We start from the raw sequence: 21,706 nt of genomic DNA, 5'->3' as shown, positions 1-21,706 counted from the left end.
CCCCGGGAGATGGCGGCAGCGCCGGCGGCGGTCTCTTGGCTGCCCGCTTCGGGAGGCTGCTGTGGCTGCAGCAGCCCCTCGCCTTGAGGATACACCCGGGCTTTCCTCAGCGCCTGCGGCTTTTTGAATATTGCAAACTGCTCCACAGCCACAGTGTGCTCGGGCCGCCCGGGGTCCGGGGGGGGCGGCACCGCGGCGGGTGGCCAGGTCTCACGGCGGCAAGCTTCAAGAAACCAAAAAAGGAACCTAGAATAAAACTGCAAGGAACTTAATCGGTAACTGCAAGGTACCTTAATTTGGTAATCCCCAAAGGCGTACGCTTGGCTGATTTTATAGACGCACGGATAGTGCTGGGTCGTGTGTTAAAAAGATTGTTAAAATCGTGAACGCACTCGGGAAAAGCTCAGCCGGTCTGTAACGGGTTACGGGCTCTCAAGCGTAATCGCCGCAGAAAAACGTCGTTTTACTCATGCTTCGTTTTTTTCTTTATTTATTGGAGGACGTGTACGCTATGGAAATTATCTCTGGCGCCGCGGGCCTCGCCGCAATTTCTATTCGCACTAAAATATCTGGCTTTAGCCCTTCGGCCCTTTTACGAATTCAATTAAAAATTGAAAAAAAATGGTGTCAGAAGTGGGATTCGAACCCACGCCTCCATACGGAGACCAGAATACCCAACCCGCCACGGCAAGGCGCGGAACGCCTTGAGTCTGGCGCCTTAGACCACTCGGCCATCCTGACACTGTGATTTGAGTTTCCACCGGGAGCTTGTTAATGCTTTTCTCATGGCCGCGCCCGCCTGCCCCCGCCATGCCGCCATTCGCGAAGCGATGCTTCCGCGCCTGTATACCGCTGAGGAGCCCCGGCTTCTCTCCCGCTACGGAGCTGCCCCCTCTCCGGCTCAGCCGTAGCGAGGACGCACCGTCCCCCCGCCGCGGCGCTACCCACAGGGCTCCGCTCCGTGGCGCCGTGCGCTGGCGACTTCCGGCGCGACCATTTTGTTTTTCAACGCTCGCCAAGGGTACGCGCCGGCGGCCGGGCTGCGCTCCGCTCCTCAGCATGTTCCCTGTGGCTAGGGCTGCTCTGAAGCTCACCGGTAAGCAAGGAGGGGGCTCTCTGGAGTACAGGGGTGCTGGGGGCGTTCCGCGGGAGCAGAGGTTTCGACAGGGAATCTTGCCTTCCCCGTGAGGACTGTCCCTGAAGGGTCCCTCGGCGCTTCGCCCCCGCGGGAGGGTCGTGAGGGCGGCTGAGGGCCGCGGGTGGCTGCCTCGTCGTCCTTCCTCTGCTGCTTTTTTCCCTTTTTTCTGCCTCTTTTACTTCCTAGTTGCTTTTACTTGAGCTGACCTTGGGTTCTCTTCCTCGGTGCTTTTCCTCTTTGGCAGTAACTAAAGGCACATCCAGGTTTTGCAACGTGAGGTGACAAGGAGTAGTCAGTGACCAGCCCTTAAACTCGAGGGTAAAGTCACCTCCTCAGTGACAGACTCCCCAGTACTTAACCTGGTCCTCTCAAATCCGCTCCTGGTTCATGATGTGCTTAGCCCAAGGCTCATTCACCTAAAATAAACGGGCTTAGCTCCTTCTCTCGGTAGATGTTTAAGCTTTCTCGTTCAGTTAAAAAAAAAACCAACCTTGTGCAGCCTCACAGAGCACGCTAGGGATGTGGTAGCGTTATGGGTGTTGCCATCATCTTCTCTAATCATATTTGGGTAAATGTTGAACCATTGACCTTAAACAAAAAGATGTATTTTGTAACGTCTATCTTTATGCACAGATCACTGTGTCATCAAATGCTTTGTACACAACTACGAAATAATCTCTGTGTTTTGAAGCTCGTGGTTTGATTTTTCACTCTGTCTTCTCCTTAATAAATGTATCTTTTATAGTGTATGTTTATAATGTACATCATACATTTTGTCATCTGAAGATATCCTTCTGTATTTCGTTATTATTTACCTCATGTGAAGGCCCACAGTTATTTCCACTTCCTTCTTCCTTTCCCTCCCCTCTCTTCAAAAATCTTCGTGTTACCCATACCCCCTGTCTTCAACCCCTTAATTTGATGGTGAGCTGCATCCTGAAAATGCTTCTATTCGGTACACATACTGGCATATAGAAATCAGAAACTTTTAAGTAGTAACCCAAATATTTTATTAGAGAAATAGTATTTCTTAAAAGTGTACTGGAACTTCCACACTGAGGGCCCAAAGAAGACATATTAATGAACAAGGTAACTTAGAGGATTTTCTTAATGGAATTAGACTTCAGGAATCACTTTCTAGAAAGAACTTGGGAGAGCTGAAACAAAATGCAAGGCTTTCTGTATATCCCATGTTTTGGAACCATTCCAAAGCTCTAAGTCCAAAAGATTAATTTTTTTCAGCTTTCCTTAAAGTCTTTTAATGCTTACACTTGCCTCTGGTGGTGGGAGATGAGGATTGTGAATGGTTTGAATATATATTTTGGTTGATTTCTGTACTTCTGATTCTCTTTAACATTCATTAGCTCGTGGCATTCAGCATACTGCAGTAAGACAAGCTCATGGCAAATATGAGCCTAACTTCCATGATAAATATGGAAACCTGGTCCTCCTTGGTGGAGCCGCAGCTTTTACTGCTGTCTGGGGATACGTAAGTCATCCTTTTTTTTCACCATTTTATTGTGATTATAGCTGTAAACTTGCAAGCTGTTAAGTTTCACAAGGGCTTACTTGTTTGCAGTAACTTATGTGGTCAGAATTTAGGAGCTTTTTATACAAGTGAATAGTAATACGATGGAGATGAAAGTTGTGTTAGTTCGTATTTTGATTTTGAGTTGTTACACAAATTTCTGTGTCAGTCTGTTGCTTGATTTTAAAATGTAGTAGAAACACAAATGTTCTCTATTTTACTTGGGATTTCCAAGCTATGCAGGTAGAAGCTTTAGCAGAAGAATTTAGAGGTGAAAATAACAGCATGGTGATGGGGTTTTGCATTCCAGATTCTTTGTTGTAAAGCTAGATATTTTGAAATAGAAAATGGAAGTATTTAAATATTATTCAATATAAATATATTCCACTCGCTTTATTAGAAGATGAATGAGATGTCATGTTCCAATACAAGCAATCTAAACTGAAAACAAGAGAAATAGCCCTCTATCAGAAGGTTTCTTTGATTTCAGAGTTAATAATCTTGATTTTTATCCTCCTACAGGTGTTTACAAAAGCTGGAATTGAATGGGGCTTGTCACCTGTTGGCAGAATCACTCCAAAAGAATGGAGGGAGTAACAGGCTTTGCTTATAATGAACTGGTCTAAACTTTCACTGAAAAAAAAGATCATCTAATGGCATTTGTGCCCTGATGACCACTTGTACAGTGGCATTCCTGGTCTAATAAACATAGCTAGAAACCTCTGGCTCTTCTAGGTCTCCTCTATGCTCCGTGTCTGCTGAAGTGTAAGAAATAGTGTAAAAACTCAAAATAATTAAATAATATTTTAAGTAGTCCCAGTGTTCCTGTAAAGGTCACTCATGGATAATGGACAAATCCAAAGCGTTGTAGAGTTGTCCCTTTAGCCAGCTGTGTGTGCTTAAGTGAACTTCACCTCCCTTCCCACTGCAGAGTTCACAGCACTTTAGCTCTGACTTCTGCACATCTAATGACAAAGTTTGCATTTTCTATTGAGATCCCATTTTTTTTTCCACAGAAGTATTTTTACGTCTTGAATCACTCTGCAAATAAGGTGTTTTTCTCCAAGGCCTTTGGGAGCTGGGAAGAACTTAAATTAGTCTCAGAATCAGAGATGCTCCACAGGAGTAGACAGTATCCCAGCACTGCTGCTCAGTGGTGCTGAGAGAAACAAGACTTTCCTAATTAATTCTAACATTTGTTAGGGAATAGATCAGGGGTGGATGCAGACTGTAAAACTCTTGAGTCAGTTTGAATCTCAAAAACACAGAGGTACGAAGTGGCTGCCCTTGCTCTCCTCGCAGATTTCCATTACCAGTTTCTTCCCAGCTGCTGCTTTTCCCGGCGCTAAGGTGCAAACGCCCCTTTGACCAGCAGGTCCGACCGGGTGCGGTGTCTGGGCCCGTGACCGGCCGGACCTCCGCGGACACCGTTCAGCTTTGCAGTGCTTTGAGCTGAGCCGGGGGACGGCGGGGCCGAGCCGCGGCACCGCGCGGGGCGCCTTCGCTGTCCCCATCCCGGGAGCGTGCCGCGGGTGCCAGCTGCGGCGCGGCGGTGACCGTCGCCGTCGGCGTTACCGGGCGCCTCCCGCCGCGGCGCCACGTGACAATGGGCGGTGCCTCCGCCGTCACGTGTCCTCGTGTCACGTGAGCGGGCGGGAGGAGGCGGGCGCCGTCTGGTCACGTGACGGCGCGCTCCCGGCGGGGCGGTGACATGGGGCAAAGTGCCAGGCGCGACCCCGCGCCGGGGAGAGGCAGCCTGAGCCGCCCGGAGCCTCCGGTGAGTGCGGCCCTGCCGCCGGCGGGGCTGCTCCGCCGCGTCACGGCCTCGGTTTTACCCCCGCCGCCACCCGGGGGGTCTCCCCTCTTCCCCCCTCGATTGCCGGCGGAGCCATTGTCACGGCGTCCCGGGCTGTCGGGAGCGGGGGCGGCCGCCCTGTGACTGCGGGGAGGGTGTTTGCCCAGCGGGAAGGCGGCTGCGGCGGGACGCGGCGCCGGGCAGCGCTACGTGTCCCCTCAGCGCCGGGAGGACGGTCCCGGCGCGCCCCTGCCCGAGGCGCAGCGCGGGAACGGGCCGTGCCTCGGGACCCGCGGCCGGGGAGGGTCCAAGCGCGGAAATAGCGGCGTCGGCTCGGCCGCGGGTCTTTCCGGCCCCTCCGGTCGGTCTGCTGCGAGGTCGGTCGCTTCGGAGGGGCGAGGAAGCGTGGTGAGGTCCCCCCGGCCCTAGGGCACACCGCGCCGTGTAGCTCATCCCGGGGGCGTTCGCGGGGCTCGGGAGGTGACTCGGCGTTTCGGAACACCCCGACGTAACGCGGGCTCTGATCGGAACACGGCTCTGACCCCGGACCGGTGTGTCCTGCTCAGCCGCTTCCCTCTGTGCAAGCGGCTCCTGCCTTCGGTTTTCCAGCGCTAGGCAAGCCCTGGTGGTGGGGGGTCACATCAGCGCTCCGGGGTTCTCTGGGAGGCAGCCGGTGCCAGCAGGTTGGTAGTACCGAACGGGGCGGTGCAGCGCGGGAGGCTGTGCTGGTCAGGGGACATCCACGTTTGCGCTCTCATTGCTTCTTGGTGCACAGTAAGTGATGGACTCGAAAAAGAACCTCTTCTACCGTTGGCGATCTTCAGAGAGAGACTTGGAATGAAGTTGAATGCCCAAGTCACTGAGCCTCTTCTCCAGGGCCCTTTTCTTTCTTTTCCAAATCTAAGCTACTTAACTTGTACCTCTGAAACATCTTTCTTGGCGTTTTGCCTTGTGATGGCAGCACTCTGTGCACAATTACGTTTTTCCTATGTTTTCATTGAAAGCAGAGTGTAAATATTCTGGAAAAGGGCAAATAGTTCTTTGCGATGCTGTGGGGTAAAATCTCATGAAAATGAGCAAGAGCAAACCCAGCTAACTATTGCCTCTCTGTATCCATCTTCTGGAAATTGCACGTAATTATTATTAGTGTAAAGTTCCTTAAAATCTTTGATGCAGTCACCAAAGATTGCGTTTCTGTACTTAAATACTTGTTCAATTGTATTTGTGGGTGTAAATAGACCAAGAAATAATTTTTTCTGTTTGGTAGTGTGGAAATTAGTTGTGTGTATTACAATGCACTATGTGAGCACAAACACCATTTGATTAGAAATTAATAATTACAGTGTATTTTGTTGTAGGGAAAAGACCTGAAGCTTTTTTCCTTCCCAAGTGGCAAACTGGGAATGTATAAGCTAACATTACATGTCATTTACTGTTTTTTTATTCTAATTTTCACTTGTATAATGCATCCCACATTGTTCTGCCTTGTATTTTGAGACTGTGTTGTATATAAGCTCAAGAGCCCCCGTTGGCCTTAGTACGCTCACATACCAAGGCTGTATAAATTATATTCTGTTCCTAATATTTGCTATGATTTTTCCAGGGGAACATTCATGTTCTCCAAAAATCTGACTAGAAGAGGTAGTGGAAGGGCATGAAGAAGTAAAACGGATTTGGTAAGAATTTGTCTGAAGTATTACAAAACTCTTGTTAGCAGTGAAGTAGAATGTTTTCAATGTATACTTTTTTTTTCATCCGGCTTGTGTTGAAATAAAGTCTCTCAAGAGCAATTTCTGTAGTCTGCTGACCAAGCAAGACTTGTTAGTCTTGAGCAACGTGAGTTACAACCTATTTAGAGTATCACGTAGCTGTCTGTGATGGATATTTGTTACAGGTGTGCAGTTTCTTCCTCAATGATTAAGCCTCATATATCTAGTCATACTTTCAAATGTTTCTGTTTGCTAATGAACATCATAAAGCCTTGTTCTTTTGTGTTGGAGCAGATCTGCTGTAACCCATTCTCCAGCACTTCTGTGAGCCCAAGGATGAGATGATACAGCTTTTTCCTTTCATGCTGGCCTTTGCTCTCTTTCATAGGTCTTTGCAGACTTTTAGGGACAGGTACCTTTTTTCCATTTAATGTAACTAGTAATTTATCTTTCTGCTGCCAGAAATAAAGCAAGCTATAAAGCAGGACTCAGCCATTTAGAAATTATAATAAAGTCCAAAGGCTGTAGTTAAATCTGACAGATTGGCATTTCTGTGATTTTTGCCTAGCTCTGAGCTCTTTTAGTTTCAGCAGCTATAAATTCAAGATAATTATATATAGAAAACTTTGGGGAAAACTGAAGTTGTGCAATTAGCCAGAAACATTGTGTGCTTCTCAGTTCTGTATCCTGACTGATCCTAGAGCAGGCACAAAGCATGTTTGTGGTGCGCAGTGCTTTGTTACCCTGTGGCGCCTGGGTTAGCTCGGATACTAGAAGCACTAATGCATTTTTTCTGGGATAAGGTGAGAGTCTGGGTTTTTACCAGTGTTGTAACTTCTTCTTCTTTCTTTTTTTTTTTCTTTTTTTCGTTCTTTTTTTTTTTTGTAGTGTGAGGGTGTGAATGGCTTAACTTTGACTTCATCAAACCTTATCTTGCTTCAGATATTTTACTTACAAAGACTGCTGTTAGCACATCAAAAAATATGGTTGAGATGAATCTGAGTTTCTTAGTCGCCTTGTGCTTGATCACTGTTTAATTTTCCTTTCCATAGGAAGAAATTGCGGTTGGAAGTAGAAATTATTTCTCTTCCTGTGTTTCTATTCAGTGAACGAAGCAACTAGTTGACTTTCTTCAAGAAAATTAAATGTTTGGATTTTAACTTGCCCACAGGCAACCCAAATGTTAAGCCTAAAATTGTACCTAAAAAAAAAATAGAAGAACCTATGTTTGTTCCCTAATGTTGTTCTGGTTTTAATTATCCTTTGTACGTCTCCTGTTCTATCGCTGAGCGTTGCTCCTCCACCTGTAGCCTGCTGTGTTTGGTTCTGCACTATTGCAGAGCCAGATTATTTCTGGGGCTCTGCTGCTTCATTGATGGTGTTAATATACAAACAAGGAAGTATTACTGCCGTGTACGCTGCAAAACATAGGTGAAAGTTGTGCAAGAGAATAGAAAATGGGAGTTTCTAAAGGTGTCAAGCAGTAGTAGTATAGTAGAGAATACAAAAAGGTTTTACAAAGTTTGTTCAAAGCCAAGGTTCTTTGTAGGATGAAGCTGCTTTAGATGATATTCCAAAACAGCAGTAGCTGAACTGAAGCTGAACTGAAGGTTTTTTGGATTCTAAATACATAGCTGTTAGATTAAATGATGGGGAGGGGGGCTGCCATTTGTTTGCATCATCAAATCCTAAAAGTCTTTACTAATTGATGCAGAAGGTGTTTTTTAGATGGAGCAATGCATTGGTTAAGAATAAAACCATAATTCTTCTCTAAAACAACATGAGATCTGTAACTTAGCATCTTACTTAAAAGTATGTCCGTGATAATTTGAATTACGAGGTGTTTATTAGCAGTCATTTGCCTTGCAGTCAGTGGCAATAATTGAGATCTTCAGTGTCATCTTATAAAATGTACGTTGTCACCTAGAAAGCTTTTTAAATATTAGAGAAGTTTTAATTTGTGATTGTTTCAGCTGCATCCTGCCAGAACCATAAGTGTCCCTTGTACAGTGAGAATTCTCTTTTGAGCTATTGCATATCAAAATGCAAGCATGTATATATGCATTATTTTATAAATTTTTTTTTTTGAAATGGGGGGAGAAACTGGACCAATATATAGTGATGGATGGCAAGAGTGAGGAAACAGTGTTCCAAGTTCAAGCCATCGCTGTAGTACACACAGATTGCCACACAGCCTCATGCAGATCTTTTGACTTCTGCATCCATTTTCATGTGAACTTGGTAAAATATTAACACTTATATGGAGAACTAGGATTAAATTGTCAATATTTGTACACCTCTTGTGTGCATCTAGTCATAACTTATCGGTGTAACAAATATTTTTCAGGCTGCTTAATCATGAATTTTTCTTACTGTTGTCAGAAGGAGGAAATTATAACAAAAATATTACTTGTAAGTTTCAACCAAAGTATTTCTGCCAGGAGGCACTTGTAAGGGAGGCAGAGCATTAGAGAAGAAATAGAATATACCAAGGTAGAATACTGTCTCAGATATAAGCATGTATTAGCTTTTGAATTTCACTCATTGTCCTGGGCATTTTGTAATGGGAGGAAAAAGGGTCTGTGTGTATTTACAGTCACTATGTATTAACCTTATATTTTCTTCTGAGGACAAGATCTCTTTAAAGCATCAGGAGCACTGGAAATCCAGACAATTTGGTCTTCAGAAATCTCAGTAAGGCTGAACAGAAGACTCAGACTGTGAATATGCAGTTTCTCAATTCGGTGTCAATAATATAATGTAACTGATGTTAAGAGACAGTATTGCTTACACATGGCTCATTTGCTACCTCTAGATTTGGACACATTTTTTAGAGAACAGCCTGTTTTTAAAAATGGCATGAAAACTGTTAGCAACTTGCGACAAAGCAAATCAAACCCCTTGTTTGTCATTTTCCCCACCACCAGAGAGCTGTTAATGCTGCATATATCGTATAAATCCAGTAGTGTGTCTTGATTAAAAGTCGGAGAACAAAAAAGAGACAGTTTGATCCAATGTGTAAATTCTGTGGTAGAAGTTCGGGATTCAGTCCTAGTACTTCGGGGCCTTGAGGAGTAAAAAAAAAAAAAAAATCTTTTTCTCTTATGCCTTTATGCTTTATGCATGTTTGAATTATAATCTCTTTCAGGAAATGATTTTGCCTCCTGTGTTTATACAATGCCTAATGCCATGGGGCCCCGATCAGTTGGTCCTAGGAGAGCAGTCTTTAAAACTCCCCAACCCAACAGAAAAAACCTTCTGGGGGCAGTGGAAAGAGTGAAGCTTGATTGCTTTTGATTTATTATTTAAATCCAAACACAAACAGCAGACGATGTGTTTTATTTTAAAGGAAAGATTGTGTCTGTATGCAGCATACACTTGAAACGTAAACAGGATGTTCTGTTGACACAATAGGATTCTAACATGCTTTATAAGTGGTCCTCAATTACTGCAACCAGAGTATTTTCTTCCACTTCTGTAAATGTCATCCATCATATTTGAATTCACTTTACAAACTTTATTTAGCTAATTAGGCCACTAAGGCAGAATAGCTCTAATAATTCCTTTTTCTCTTTCCACATGCTACCTTTTAAGTAAAAAAAACATGAGGCTGTGTAAAAAATGGTGGAAGTGATTATATGTGAAGTGAACAGCAGAAGGGCAAGGAAACAAACTGAGAAAATAGAGGAAATACTTTGTCTGTAACAAACTATAATAATAGTAGATGTTTTTAAAAAGTATGTTATTTTTACAAATATAAGCAGTTAATTTTTTTAACAGTGGGCATTCAGGAACAGTGTAATCACTTTAATAGTACTAGTTCACCATATTCCATGTGTGGCTGCTGTTAGTTTGACGTATGACTTGCAGAAAAGACTTCAACGCTGTATCCTAGTTTCTTGCAATAATGGATATTACTACACTGTAGCTTGAATCTCTTAAACCAAAGAACAGGCAGGATAGCCAGGAGCTCAGCGTTCTCAGACCAGCGTACAGCTGGACCCCAGCTCTCATCATCAAAGGCAGTGTCTTACCAACCTTTGATTATTTTAGATAGCAGCTCACAGCCAAAGTATTTCCTTACTTTATATTTTTTTCAAGATACAGTAATAGTGCAGTTGTCAGGGCAGTTCAAGTTGATCATGGACCTGAAATGCTTTTGAATTCACTTCTATTGAAACCTTACTAGAGGACAGATTGACTCTGTCTATGATACTGTTGTATCTCATTTTAGTTAGTTGTATCTGTCTGATTGTACTCACAAAACATCCTGTAAGTCAAGTACTTTTTGAAACTTTATCTGTACTTCAGCCTTGTGGGAATATTCATTGTTCCCTGACTGGGGAGTTACAGTTATGTCTTTGTTTGGTCTACATGGACTGAGCATTCCTTGTGGAAGAGCTGAGGTAATCAGTAAGGATCATATTTCAATATGATGACATGAAAGTGTGTATTTTCTTGGGTAGCTTTATACTGTTTTTAAAAATACCTTGTACCTCTGAGTATGCAGATAAGCCTGAGAAAGGACCTACCATATGAACTTTCCTTAAAATACACTCTTCTGATTCATAATTGTCTTGTGTGTCAGGTGACAGTTCTGTATTTCTTTAAGGTGTGAATATTTACACACAAATATTTGGGTGGGTGTGTTTCTAACAAGCCAGATCTTGTAAGAATAGGCGAGAAGTGAGATCTGTAATAACTTATTGTTACTGTTTTCTACTGACTATAGCATAATATGATGCCTTCTTCAATAAGAGTAACTTACTGTCAGTGTTTTATCTCCTGAGACCCCATCATGCTGCGGTGTGCCCTGCATGCACCCACGCCTGCATCCAGACGCAGGACGAGAGCAGGACGCTGCTTTTGATTCTGATCCCGCAGCCACCCACAGTCTCGAGTTGTGCTTGCAGCCCTTATGCTTCCTGATTTCATCTGTAATTGGGATGGAACGATGAAGCATTAGTGCTTTACGATACATTCAGAGTAAATATTTGTTGCCTTTCAGGAAAGTCAGATGTCGCGAGTTGTTCAAGGCTCTTATGGCTACGAGGTTTCCTTTACGCCTTGTGGGACATTCCTGTCCGTTAGCCACGCTTATCGTTAGTATGTGCTAATTCTTGGTTTCTCTAGTCATTTACTGCGTAGTTCTTGAACAAAACTTATTGACTATCAGAATACGAAGGTTCCTGCCACAGTTTAGATGAATTAGGTGGTCATTTGAGGATTTTAGGAGACACATTAGGAAAATTAATCTTTAAAATCAACTTCTCACACTATCATGTTGTTTACATAGTTAAACTTTCTTTTTTGATCTAGAAATTGTAGTTAAATTCTCCCACAGGTTAGTGGCTGACAGAAATTTGCAATATGTTCCTGGCTCTTCCCACAAAACGCAGTTAAAGGAAAAATATGTATTTCATCTATTGGAAACTTCACTAACTCAGAGGTTTATACCATCTTTACTTCTTTTTGATTAAGCTTCAGCATTTAGTTTGTGCATCAGTGAGGTAAACCTGTTTCTATGATGAAACATCCTTGTATTCTTACACAGTTTGTAGCATGTCGCAAAGCAAAACCAGAAACTTTCAGACCTTCTAGAACAGGGAATAGTTCTGAGATGTAGCCAAGAAGCAAGAAAATTAATTTTATTAAACATTGTTAATGCTTAATGTAATTTAGTTTTACAAGGTAAGTCCCAAGGGGAAAAAAAAATGAGTTAAGCACGTACTTAACTTTAGCTGTTCAGTTAATCATCAAAATTTGCTGTTGCTTCCACCGAGCCAAACATTAAGCAGTTGACTGTGATAATTTTCCTGGTCACTAACCTCTCTGTCATTGGAAATAATAATGCACTTTTTCAAAAGGTTCAAAAAAAATCCTGGAAATCACTTCTTTTGCTCTCTTTTCAGTCATTTTTTTCTGGACTTGTTTTTATGAGCAAAAATAATGAGGATAATCTTCAGAGAGCAGAAATTAAACTTTTCTGAATGAAATATGGAAAAAGCTTGATCTGCTTCCTAGGGCTAATTTCAGTATCTTTTTTTTTTTGCTAGTATAGGATAATGTATGAGGGATAAACGTGATCATCACCTGTGCCACTGTGGCTTTACGTGCCATCCTCTATAGTTCTGGCATTCCAAGAGCCGCTGTCTCTCTCTTTCTCACTTGCTTCTCCCTATAGTTTCATCTCACACACCAGTTAGTCACAGCTTGCTGCATGCGATTAAATTATTTTGATCGTAACACAAATCAAATAATAGATGTCTGAACACTTGCCCTTTCTGAAAATTCGTAGGAATAAATATCTAAAGTTCTCCTTCCTGTGTAGCTTTGCTCAGATTTTGACGTCATCTAGAGTTACATGTGGCCAAGTACATCATCTGTTAAATCCCTGTTTTGATTTCAATCTTTGTGAAATGATTTAAGAACAAATGTTTTAATTGTTTTTGGCCCACAGCAATGAGAAGACTTGAGTAGAATTTCACAATGGAGGCAAAATCCATAGTCATCAGCGTGGAGGGGATGACATGCAATTCCTGTGTTCAAACCATTGAACAGCACGTCGGGAAGATGAGTGGTGTCCATAACATCAAAGTAAGTAACACTATTGCTATTTCTACAAAGCTTTGCTCTTACATGAGAAACCACAGTAAAGTATGCACCAAGGGAGGAAAATGTGTGGAAAGAGTATATCCTTGGCAAGAAAATATATTACAAAAGCTTGCTCTGAGTAGAGCAGGACTATAAGAAACTTTAAGAGGTCATATTTAGTAATTATCGTCATTACAGCATCAGAACTTCAATTTAGCCAGATCATTTGTTCAGAAAGATCTCTGAGAATAGTAAAACAGGGTTTTGTTTAGTGATTATGAGTTAGGTCAGCAAGGGACATGAATGTTAGATGGCGAATACAGACAAACAGAGCTGCATTTGGGTTATTTTGCCTCCAGCTGCAATGAAACCAATAAATGTCCATGTTGCTAGTTCTGCTAAGGTCTGTAATTGGGACAAAAACAAAGAAAGGTGGTTCTTAAAATGATTTAACTGGTCTAATTTAATCATGACTGTGGCCTTTAGGTTGTACCTTTGCCCAGAGGAAAGATAGAATTGAATGATAATGTGTTGGGCCTCTGGCAGGCATCAGCTTTCCATTTTGGAAACTGCAATAATTGTTTGATATATCATCAGTTGGGAGCAAATTAAATTGAGGACATTTGTGCCATCTGATGTGAAAGGTTAGTACCAAATCAGGATGTCTCTGGATCGCCGAAATGTACAGAGAGAGGAAAACCAGCTTCTTTAATGTTTGTCATGTATCAAATTTCAAAACTGAATTTTGTTCTGTGGAGCCTGGTGCACTTTATTGCTCACAGCAAGTTAACAGCCTGTGCCTAAGATGCCTAGAAATACTGGACTCCTTTCACTGCCACTTGAATGTGTGGGTTTTTTCAAAGAGTGTTTTCTTCCATCCTTGTAGCCTAAGGGTAATTACTGTTAACTGCAGAATTATATATGTGATTAGAATTTTTTCTGTGGGTTGTTTTGCTTTTGTTATTGAATTGAGTGAGTCATCGTAATTCAAGGGAGTTTGGCTCTGGAAGTTTCATTAAATGCATTGATGCTGTCTGGATGTCGTAAGTAAAAGTGGCCAGACAAACTTGTAAAGGATTCTGAAACTGGTGGGGAAAGAAAAATATCTGTTCTTTCTAGCTGTGTGGCTGCACAGATGAGCAGAAGTTACTTTATGGTGGCTATTGGTATGGCTTTACTCTTCAAGGTGAGTAGTGATGGATAAAATTATACTGGACAAGTATTACTAATATATGCAAATAAAAGCTATTTCTAGTCTCAGGCAGGGTGTTAGTTCTCACCTCTTAGTATTGCAGTTTGCTAAATTGTTTTGTGTGGTTTTTTGTTTTTTTTTTTTTTTCCCTTGCAAGGTATCTCTAGAGGATAAGAATGCAGTCGTCATTTATGACTCAAAACTGCAGACTCCAGCAACACTGCAGGAAGCAATATATGACATGGGATTTGATGCTACCTTAGCTGGTTCAGACCCACAACCTGTTTTGCCTGACACTATTTTTCTTACAATTCCTACTCAGTCAGCTCTAACGTCTGAACAGATTTGTAGTACACTACTGAAGAACAAAGGTATCGTGGATGTTAAAGTGTCCTCTGATCAAAAAACCGCAGTGGTGACTTTCATTTCTTCCATTATAAATGGCGAGCAGATTATCCAGATGATCCCAGGAGCAGATTTAAATGTCTCTGTGCCAGAGGTAACGCCTGGAACTTGTGAAGATTCCAGCTGGTCTCAAGCAAGTAGTGTTGTGCTGCGCTTGAAAGTAGAGGGGATGACCTGTCATTCCTGCACCAGCACCATAGAGGGGAAGATTGGCAAACTGCAAGGAATTCAGCGGATTAAAGGTAAGACCTTAGTGTATGTAAATTGCAGTTGACCATGCTCTTCTCTGATGACATTGTAGAGTTCTCTTGGGTTTAGATTAGATAGCTTATTGTGACAGTTACTCTTTGTGGTACCAGGTATTTAGTTACATGTTTAATTTGGACTAGAAGTGAAGAAAGGGGCCCAAATTGTGGTGAGGCTGTTGCTGTTATATGTGTGACAGTATTCAGTGGTTGCTTTGTATTTTGGTAGGGAGCCTGGAGTAGTCGTGTTCCATAATTTTATTACCAGTTACAGAAATCTTTTAATACCAGATGTCTTTTTTTGTATTGTAGTTAATATTAGTTTATATTTTCTATTCAATTAAAAATTAATATTGACATATGTGATTGTATCTAAAAGGCAAGACAAAATTATCTGTATAAATAGCTTTGGCATAAATGTATTGTCACAGACCCCTGATAAGGGGATAAATTAGTAAGAAATAGTAATGCCATTTGTGAAAGTCCTGGGGAAAGGGCAAAAAAAATTGAGGAAATGAGTTGAAAATTGTTGTAGTACTAGACAAAAACTGGTTGAAGAACTAAATTATTTTATATTTGCCGAACCAATTAAATGTCCTTTCCATTGCAGTTACATTTCTGAGCATTTAAAGCATTCTTGGAAAGCTTTGACAAGATCTGTTGCTCTTCGGGCAACGTGCTTATTATGCTTAGAGCAGTAATGCACACTTATTTTTATTGATTAATTTTCAGTGTCCCTGGACAATCAGGAAGCTGTTGTTGTCTACCAGCCTCATCTAATCACAGCAGAAGTAGTAAAACATCAAATTGAAGCTGCGGGTTTCACAGCATCTTTCAAAAAGCAGCCTAGACCCCTCAAGCTCAGTGCTATTGACCTGGAAAGGTTGAAGAATACTCAGACCAAAGGCGCCGAGACAGCACTGAAAGAAAACTCGAATTTGAATGATACAAAGACAGTTGTCTTCAGAATCGATGGCATGCACTGCAGTTCATGTGTCCTCAATATCCAGAGTACCGTATCAGCGCTCCCATCAGTAACAAGTGTAGTTGTTTCATTAGAGAAGAAATCTGCTATTGTGAACTATAACCCAAACTTAATTAGCATAGATGTACTGAGAAAAGCCATAGAGGCAGTGTCTCCAGAGACGTTTAAAGTCAGCCTTCCTGATGAATATGAAAATGTAGCACTTTTCTCCACGCTGGCATCTCCACTGAAGTCTCCTCATCCAGCTTTGAAGGGTGTTAGCCAGCCACTTACTCAAGTTGTTGTGATAAATATTGAGGGCATGACTTGCAACTCTTGTGTGCAGTCCATTGAGGGGGTTTTATCCCAAAAGGCAGGTGTAAAATCTATTCATGTCTCTCTCGCAAATCATAATGGGACTATAGAATATGACCCTCTGCAGACAAGCCCAGAAGACTTGCGATCCTCAATAGAGGATATGGGATTTGATGCATCTTTATCAGGTAATGACATATTAAACTTTTAAATTTAAAAGGATTGTGCAGTTCTGTTTAGGATTTGGTACCATCCAAGGTGAAATTTAGCAGTTGACAGATACTTTGTACTTGCCAAGAGAAGCTTTATATCTTCACTGTCAATAAAATAATTAAATACACAAGCACTTCCTTTAATACATCAGATTAATTAAAAATGATTGAGATATCTGGAAATGTAAATATGTCAGATAAATACTGGTGTTCGAATGGTGCTCCAGTTTGCTGCTGTATAATATTCATGGCATGAATATAGAATTGGAGCTTTGCTAGCTGTGAAGAATATTACAGATTGCTGTGCTGGAGTTTCTTTAATAGCAAATTATCAAAGACTTGGCTCCTGTGGAGTAACTAGTGAAGGGATATTTAACCAGGCTCAGGTGTGACTGAGGAGTGTGGACATCACTGAGGAAGTTGAAATGATGCTGTTGTGAGATAACCCTGGTAGGCAGCGAAGAGCCACCCAGCTACTCACTCCCCCACAGTGGGATGGGGAAGAGAAGGGTAAAAGAGCAAAAACTTGTGGATTGCGATAAATACAGTTTAATAGGTAAAGCAAAAGTTGCACGTGCAAGCAAAGCAAGGAATTAATTCATTACCTCGCATCGGCAGGCAGATATTTAGCCATCTCCAGGAAAGCAGGCTTTCATCATGTGTAACAGTTATTGGGAAATGCCATCACTCCAAGCATGCCCCTTTCCTCCTCCTTCCCCCGGCTTCTGTTGCTGAGCACAACATCACATGGCATGGGGATTTCCCTTGGATCAGTTGGGGTCAGCTCTCACGGCTGTGTCCCCTCCCGACTTCTTGTGCACCCCCAGCCTGCTGGCTGATGGGGCAGCATGAGAAACAGAAGAGGCTGATGCTGTGTAAGTACTGCTCAGCAATAACTAAAACATCGGTGTGTTCCCAAAACTGGTCACAGGTCCAAAAGATAGCACCATATGAGCTACGATGAAGAAAATCAACCCTGTCCCAGCCAAAAGCAGTACAGATGGCGAGATAGTAGAGTGCAGATGACTTACGGCGAGAATACAGGCTATTATTCATAGGAAGAGAGGCTTCCTGAGGGGACAGGGAAGCTCCATTTCTTGATTCAGTAAGACTAAATTTTGAGAAATACAGTATGTGAGCTATTTTATGTCAATAACTGAAGAAGTGTTCAGGTGCTCCCATTTAATTCCTTTCTACTGCTCCTGCATAAACATGGCATCTCCTGAATTGCTGTAAGAAGCAGTTGTCTGACAGCCTTTCTCTAAGGTTGAAAACACTGACTTTGCTTACGAAACATGCACTTGCTTACAAATTCAGTTTGTGCCCCAGATAAAGTCAATAAAATTGTGTGTAAAATTAAGGTTGTAATGCAGAGGTTTAGCTTACGACCTACAGAAGAGGACGAAGGATGTGCAACAGAACAGATATATACAATGAGGAAAGGCAAAAGAGTAACAAAACAGTAAGTTAATTAGTGGCCCAACCCTTTGTCTTGTTTTCTTTTGCTTATTTTTAATTGACAGATGGATGAATCTGATTGACAAGGCATGTACATGTACCATTTTTTGGTCTGAATTTACAGCAATGTGTTTATGGCTGGTGTAGTACCAGCTCATACCTCATTGCAATTGCTATTCATAATGTCATGAGTTGCAATCTCCTTTCTCAGCAAAGGCAGAACTACCTGTGGCAAAAGCTCAGCCCTCACCTGAAGTGCAGCTGGAATCTCACAAAACCGAGCCTCCCTCCAAAGTGTCACCAGCCCACCTTGCTAGCCAAGAGACAAAGACTGTATCAAAGTGCTATGTCCAAGTCACAGGAATGACCTGCGCTTCGTGTGTAGCCAACATTGAGAGAAACCTGAGAAGAGAAGACGGTAAGATATGTGTCAGTGTAATCTGTTAAATTTCTAAGCGTTTCTTTTAGAAAATCCATCTAGCCTTGTACAGCGTTTTTAATGGGTGGGTTGTCAAGAGAACTACCATTGCTGGTGTGTTGCTGATGTGTTTCATGGGTGAGAACATAGTCTGGTCGCTGTTGGTTCATAGGATGAAAGCAATGTCATTCTCGCAGCTTTGTGGGCATGCTGGCTAGGGATTGCCTTTGCAAAAGCAGGAGTTGGAGTGCTCCAAAGAGAATGTAGGGATCAAATACGGATCCTTTTGAAACTAAACCAAATCTTTTTTACTGGAGGGGCGTGCCCAGGTCTGCAACTTAAAGGCAGAAGCATATGTGCTTGTATTAAGAAGGGAGCTATTAGAGAGAGACAGTATTAATATGGATTAGAGAGACATAAGTTAATTTTAGCTCTGCAAGTCAGGACAGCTACGTCTGTCTTCTGTCAGTGTGTTGATTACATTTGCAGGAACAAATAGTTGCATGACTGTGATGTAATGAAGAGTCATTAATGTAGACTGTGTTTAATTATTGTAATGAAGATGGATGTGTTCCAAGTTAACCTGGAATTTAATTTTTTTAATCCTAGAAAATGGATGAATCTAAATCCTTTTCACTTAGTGTGCAGTAGGATTGCACATTGTTACAGCTGCCTTTGCTCATACATGTCCTCTCTTGAAGAAAAGGCTTTTAGAAATGGTAAATGCAGATCAGAAAAATACGCAGAACTGTGTTTTAGAAAAACTTAAGTAAAAATAGATCATCTTTGCATGTAGCATAGATTGGATGTTTGTAATTAGACTTAAAAACATGCAACTTGTGGAGTAACACTTTCATCTGTCGCACCTACACGTAGGTGCTTTTGTTGCATCGTTGATGTATCTTCCAAAAATGATGACGTTTCTCTTTATATGTACCTACAATGTGGTCGCTTTCTCAATTTCAGTAAATTGCTGTTGTGCTGTCAGGTTCCCGTAAATGCAGTGTTTTTCTTAAACATGATCTGCCATTCCCACATTTTGTTTTTCTAGGAATACATTCGATACTTGTGGCCCTAATGGCAGGAAGGGCAGAAGTGAGGTATAATCCTGCTGTCATACACCCGTCAGCTATTGCAGAGCTCATACGGGAACTGGGATTTGGAGCTACCGTCATGGAAAACTGTGGTGAAGGAGATGGAATTCTGGAACTTGTTGTAAGCTAGTAATTAAAACCAACCACCCCCGTCTTTGTTACTTCTATCTATTGGATCTGCTTGTGTAAGCATCCACTTCCTAAAGTGTTAATCACACACTAGAGCTTAATTTACAAAATGTAAAGTATAAGAGTACATCAGGTATGTATCACAAATTATATCTTGTCCTTCAAAGTGTGCTGGCTCACCACTACACTGAAGTCGGAGAAATATTCCTGTGGTCTTTTGATTATTCTGCCTATTGGAGGAATTTCCTTTTTTTTTTTTTTTTTTTGTAGCTGAATCTAGCTCAGTGTACCCCAGCTCTGGGCCTGAAGAGCCAGCAGAGTTGAATAACCTTGTCTCTATGCTATGCTTCCTCTATAGTGCTCTCATCCTTAACTAGAGAGCTCCATCTCACTGCTTCAAACCCCAGAAATATGCAATATCTAATTCAGGATAGTCATAAGCACTTGTTCTTTTCCTGCTTTTTAAGATGCATTTACCAAGTAACCTGTGGTTTTGATAAAAGGAAGGAACCTTTATTTTACAGGTGAGAGGAATGACCTGTGCTTCTTGTGTACACAAAATAGAGTCCACCCTCATGAAGACTGATGGTGTTTTATACTGCTCAGTGGCTCTTGCAACCAACAAAGCACACATTAAATATGATCCTGAAATAATAGGTCCTCGAGATGTTATACAAGTGATAAAGGTAAGTTTCACAAAGGCACCAAGTCTCATAAAATATCCAGTGTCCTTTGAAGAGTTACATATCCCAGAAACAGAAGGGAAGACTTTCTTCCATCTGACATCTTCTTAGCGCAGGTTTCTGCAGATATGCGTGTGCTGGCTCAAAAGCAATGCTCTATTATGACTTTGCCCAAGTTTTTAAACAGAAATAGTAGGAAAACCAGGCTATGCTAGAGTTGAGGATACCAGCTGTAGGTTTGCAGAAAAATAAAGCACATCTATGAGTACTGTAGCAGGAGAGAGGTGAAATAAGTTCCTTGGCTTTCTCCCTCAATTTTTTACTACTGTGCTTCTGGAATAACCATTCTGCAAAGCCACATTTTAGAATAGCATTTTAATGTTCTGTAAAGGTTGACTTTTACATCAGGTTGCTTTTCTCTCTTTGCAAGGTAACTTGAAGAATAGTAACAATCCTATGAGAAATGTTAATGAAGTAAATCAAATGCAAGGCTGGCACCATCAATAATCTGGCAATAACTTCACATGAGCACAAAGTGTCTTTAAAAGCTGCCTATTCTCTTTTTTATTATTATGCTTTTTTCCTTAGGATTTAGGTTTCACTACTTCGTTAGTCAAAAAAGATAGATCTGCTAGTCATCTAGATCACAAACAAGAAATAAGGCAGTAAGTATTCCTGAACATATTTAGATATTGTAGACATATTTGATTCTTCGTTTTTAAACAACGGTAAAGTTATGGATTTGTTTTGTTGTGACTGTGCAGACTTGCTAGCTAAAATGTTATCCAGCACTTGACAGCAAAACGATTTTTTTTTTCTTTTTTTCTTATTTTAACTCCTGAGGTGGAAAAGGTCTTTTTTTGTGAGTCTCATTTTCTGTATTCCTGTCATGGGGCTGATGATTTACATGATGGTTATGGACAGTCAGCTTTCAGATGCTCACGCCCATCACAACATGAGCGATGAGGAAATGGAGGCCCTTCACTCCTCTATGGTCCTGGAATACCAGCTCCTCCCAGGATTGTCTGTTATGAATTTTCTGTCGTTTTTACTCTGTGTCCCTGTACAGGTAAGTGGGAATATGACAACTCCTAGTTTGTTGGGCTTAAACGCTCAAAATGGAAGGCAATGAAGAAATTACATTTGAAAAGTGGCTGTAATTATGCTGATTCAAAATGCTTTGAGGTTGTTACATGTTTCTGCTGTTGCCAAAATAAGTGGTGCTAGGGACTGTTACGGGCAGCCAGTCCGTGTGGAGGTGCTGTGCAGCCAGGCAGCACCCGCGGCAGCCCGCCTAGCCACACTGGTGGGTGCAGGGAGAAGCTGGTGGAACTGCTTGGAGGTGAGAAGACCTGAGAGTACTGTGGTAGAGGTGGTAGCCCTTGACTAGAGCTGGGATTTTGTTCAGGAAGAGATGGAGAAGGCAAATAAATAAAATGGGGGTCTCCCTCTCTTACAGAAATACTGCTGCTGTGTGTTACAGATATGTATATAAAATACAACTGATGCTCTCATTACAGATGTTTGGAGGCTGGCACTTCTACATACAGGCATACAAAGCACTGAAGCACAAAACTGCAAATATGGACGTGCTCATTGTTTTGGCAACCTCCATTGCCTTCCTCTACTCGTTCGTTATTCTTCTAGTTGCAATGGCTGAGAAAGCAAAAGTAAACCCTGTAACTTTCTTTGACACACCTCCTATGCTGTTCGTGTTCATCTCGTTGGGCCGGTGGCTAGAGCATGTTGCAAAGGTAAGGAAAATAAAAGTCCATGATATCTACAAGCTGCAAGACACTAAGAATCGTTTGGGAATGTTGTGTGCCT

The 21,706-nt window shown here is 41.8% G+C and overlaps 2 protein-coding genes and 1 non-coding gene across 6 annotated transcripts in view; 2 read left to right on the top strand and 1 right to left on the bottom strand.

The window, feature by feature from the left end:
* Window positions 1–625: 625 nt before the first annotated feature.
* On the bottom strand, window positions 626–741 carry TRNAL-CAA (transfer RNA leucine (anticodon CAA)). The gene is made up of 2 exons: window positions 704–741; window positions 626–671 (listed from the first exon to the last, which is right to left on the bottom strand). It is a non-coding gene; the product is annotated as a tRNA-Leu (tRNA).
* Window positions 742–981: 240 nt separating this feature from the next.
* Window positions 982–3,389, top strand: COX7B (cytochrome c oxidase subunit 7B). The gene is made up of 3 exons (XM_068409202.1): window positions 982–1,096; window positions 2,503–2,627; window positions 3,189–3,389. Exons 1-3 carry the CDS (start codon window positions 1,060–1,062, stop codon window positions 3,261–3,263), a joined length of 237 nt encoding a protein of 78 aa, XP_068265303.1. The 5' UTR covers window positions 982–1,059; the 3' UTR covers window positions 3,264–3,389.
* Window positions 3,390–4,350: 961 nt separating this feature from the next.
* Window positions 4,351–21,706, top strand: part of ATP7A (ATPase copper transporting alpha) — a 29,054-nt gene continuing 11,698 nt past the window's right edge. For 3 of the 4 annotated variants that reach the window (XM_068408354.1, XM_068408355.1, XM_068408352.1), the window contains exons 1-10: window positions 4,351–4,443; window positions 12,631–12,767; window positions 14,114–14,603; window positions 15,339–16,073; window positions 17,767–17,973; window positions 19,025–19,188; window positions 19,721–19,882; window positions 20,468–20,544; window positions 20,723–20,948; window positions 21,400–21,633. In XM_068408354.1, coding sequence (XP_068264455.1) covers window positions 12,660–12,767; window positions 14,114–14,603; window positions 15,339–16,073; window positions 17,767–17,973; window positions 19,025–19,188; window positions 19,721–19,882; window positions 20,468–20,544; window positions 20,723–20,948; window positions 21,400–21,633 — 2,403 coding nt within the window. In that variant the 5' untranslated portion in view covers window positions 4,351–4,443; window positions 12,631–12,659. The remainder of the gene's footprint in view (window positions 4,444–12,630; window positions 12,768–14,113; window positions 14,604–15,338; window positions 16,074–17,766; window positions 17,974–19,024; window positions 19,189–19,720; window positions 19,883–20,467; window positions 20,545–20,722; window positions 20,949–21,399; window positions 21,634–21,706) is intronic. The other variant, XM_068408353.1, reaches the window with a different exon arrangement.

This window comes from Nyctibius grandis, chromosome 10 (genome assembly GCF_013368605.1).
Source record: "Nyctibius grandis isolate bNycGra1 chromosome 10, bNycGra1.pri, whole genome shotgun sequence".
NCBI lineage: Eukaryota > Metazoa > Chordata > Aves > Nyctibiiformes > Nyctibiidae > Nyctibius > Nyctibius grandis.
Note: the sequence above shows the minus strand (reverse complement) of the source record. Positions and strands in the feature narration are given on the sequence as shown.

What these genes read in the sequence shown, in the direction of transcription:
- COX7B (XM_068409202.1), top strand. Translation starts at nt 1,060, where the DNA reads ATGTTCCCTGTGGCTAGGGCTGCTCTGAAGCTCACCG. An exon ending in GGCTGCTCTGAAGCTCACCG is followed by an intron (nt 1,097 to 2,502) that starts GTAAGCAAGGAG and finishes AACATTCATTAG; the next exon opens with CTCGTGGCATTCAGCATACT. An exon ending in TTACTGCTGTCTGGGGATAC is followed by an intron (nt 2,628 to 3,188) that starts GTAAGTCATCCT and finishes ATCCTCCTACAG; the next exon opens with GTGTTTACAAAAGCTGGAAT.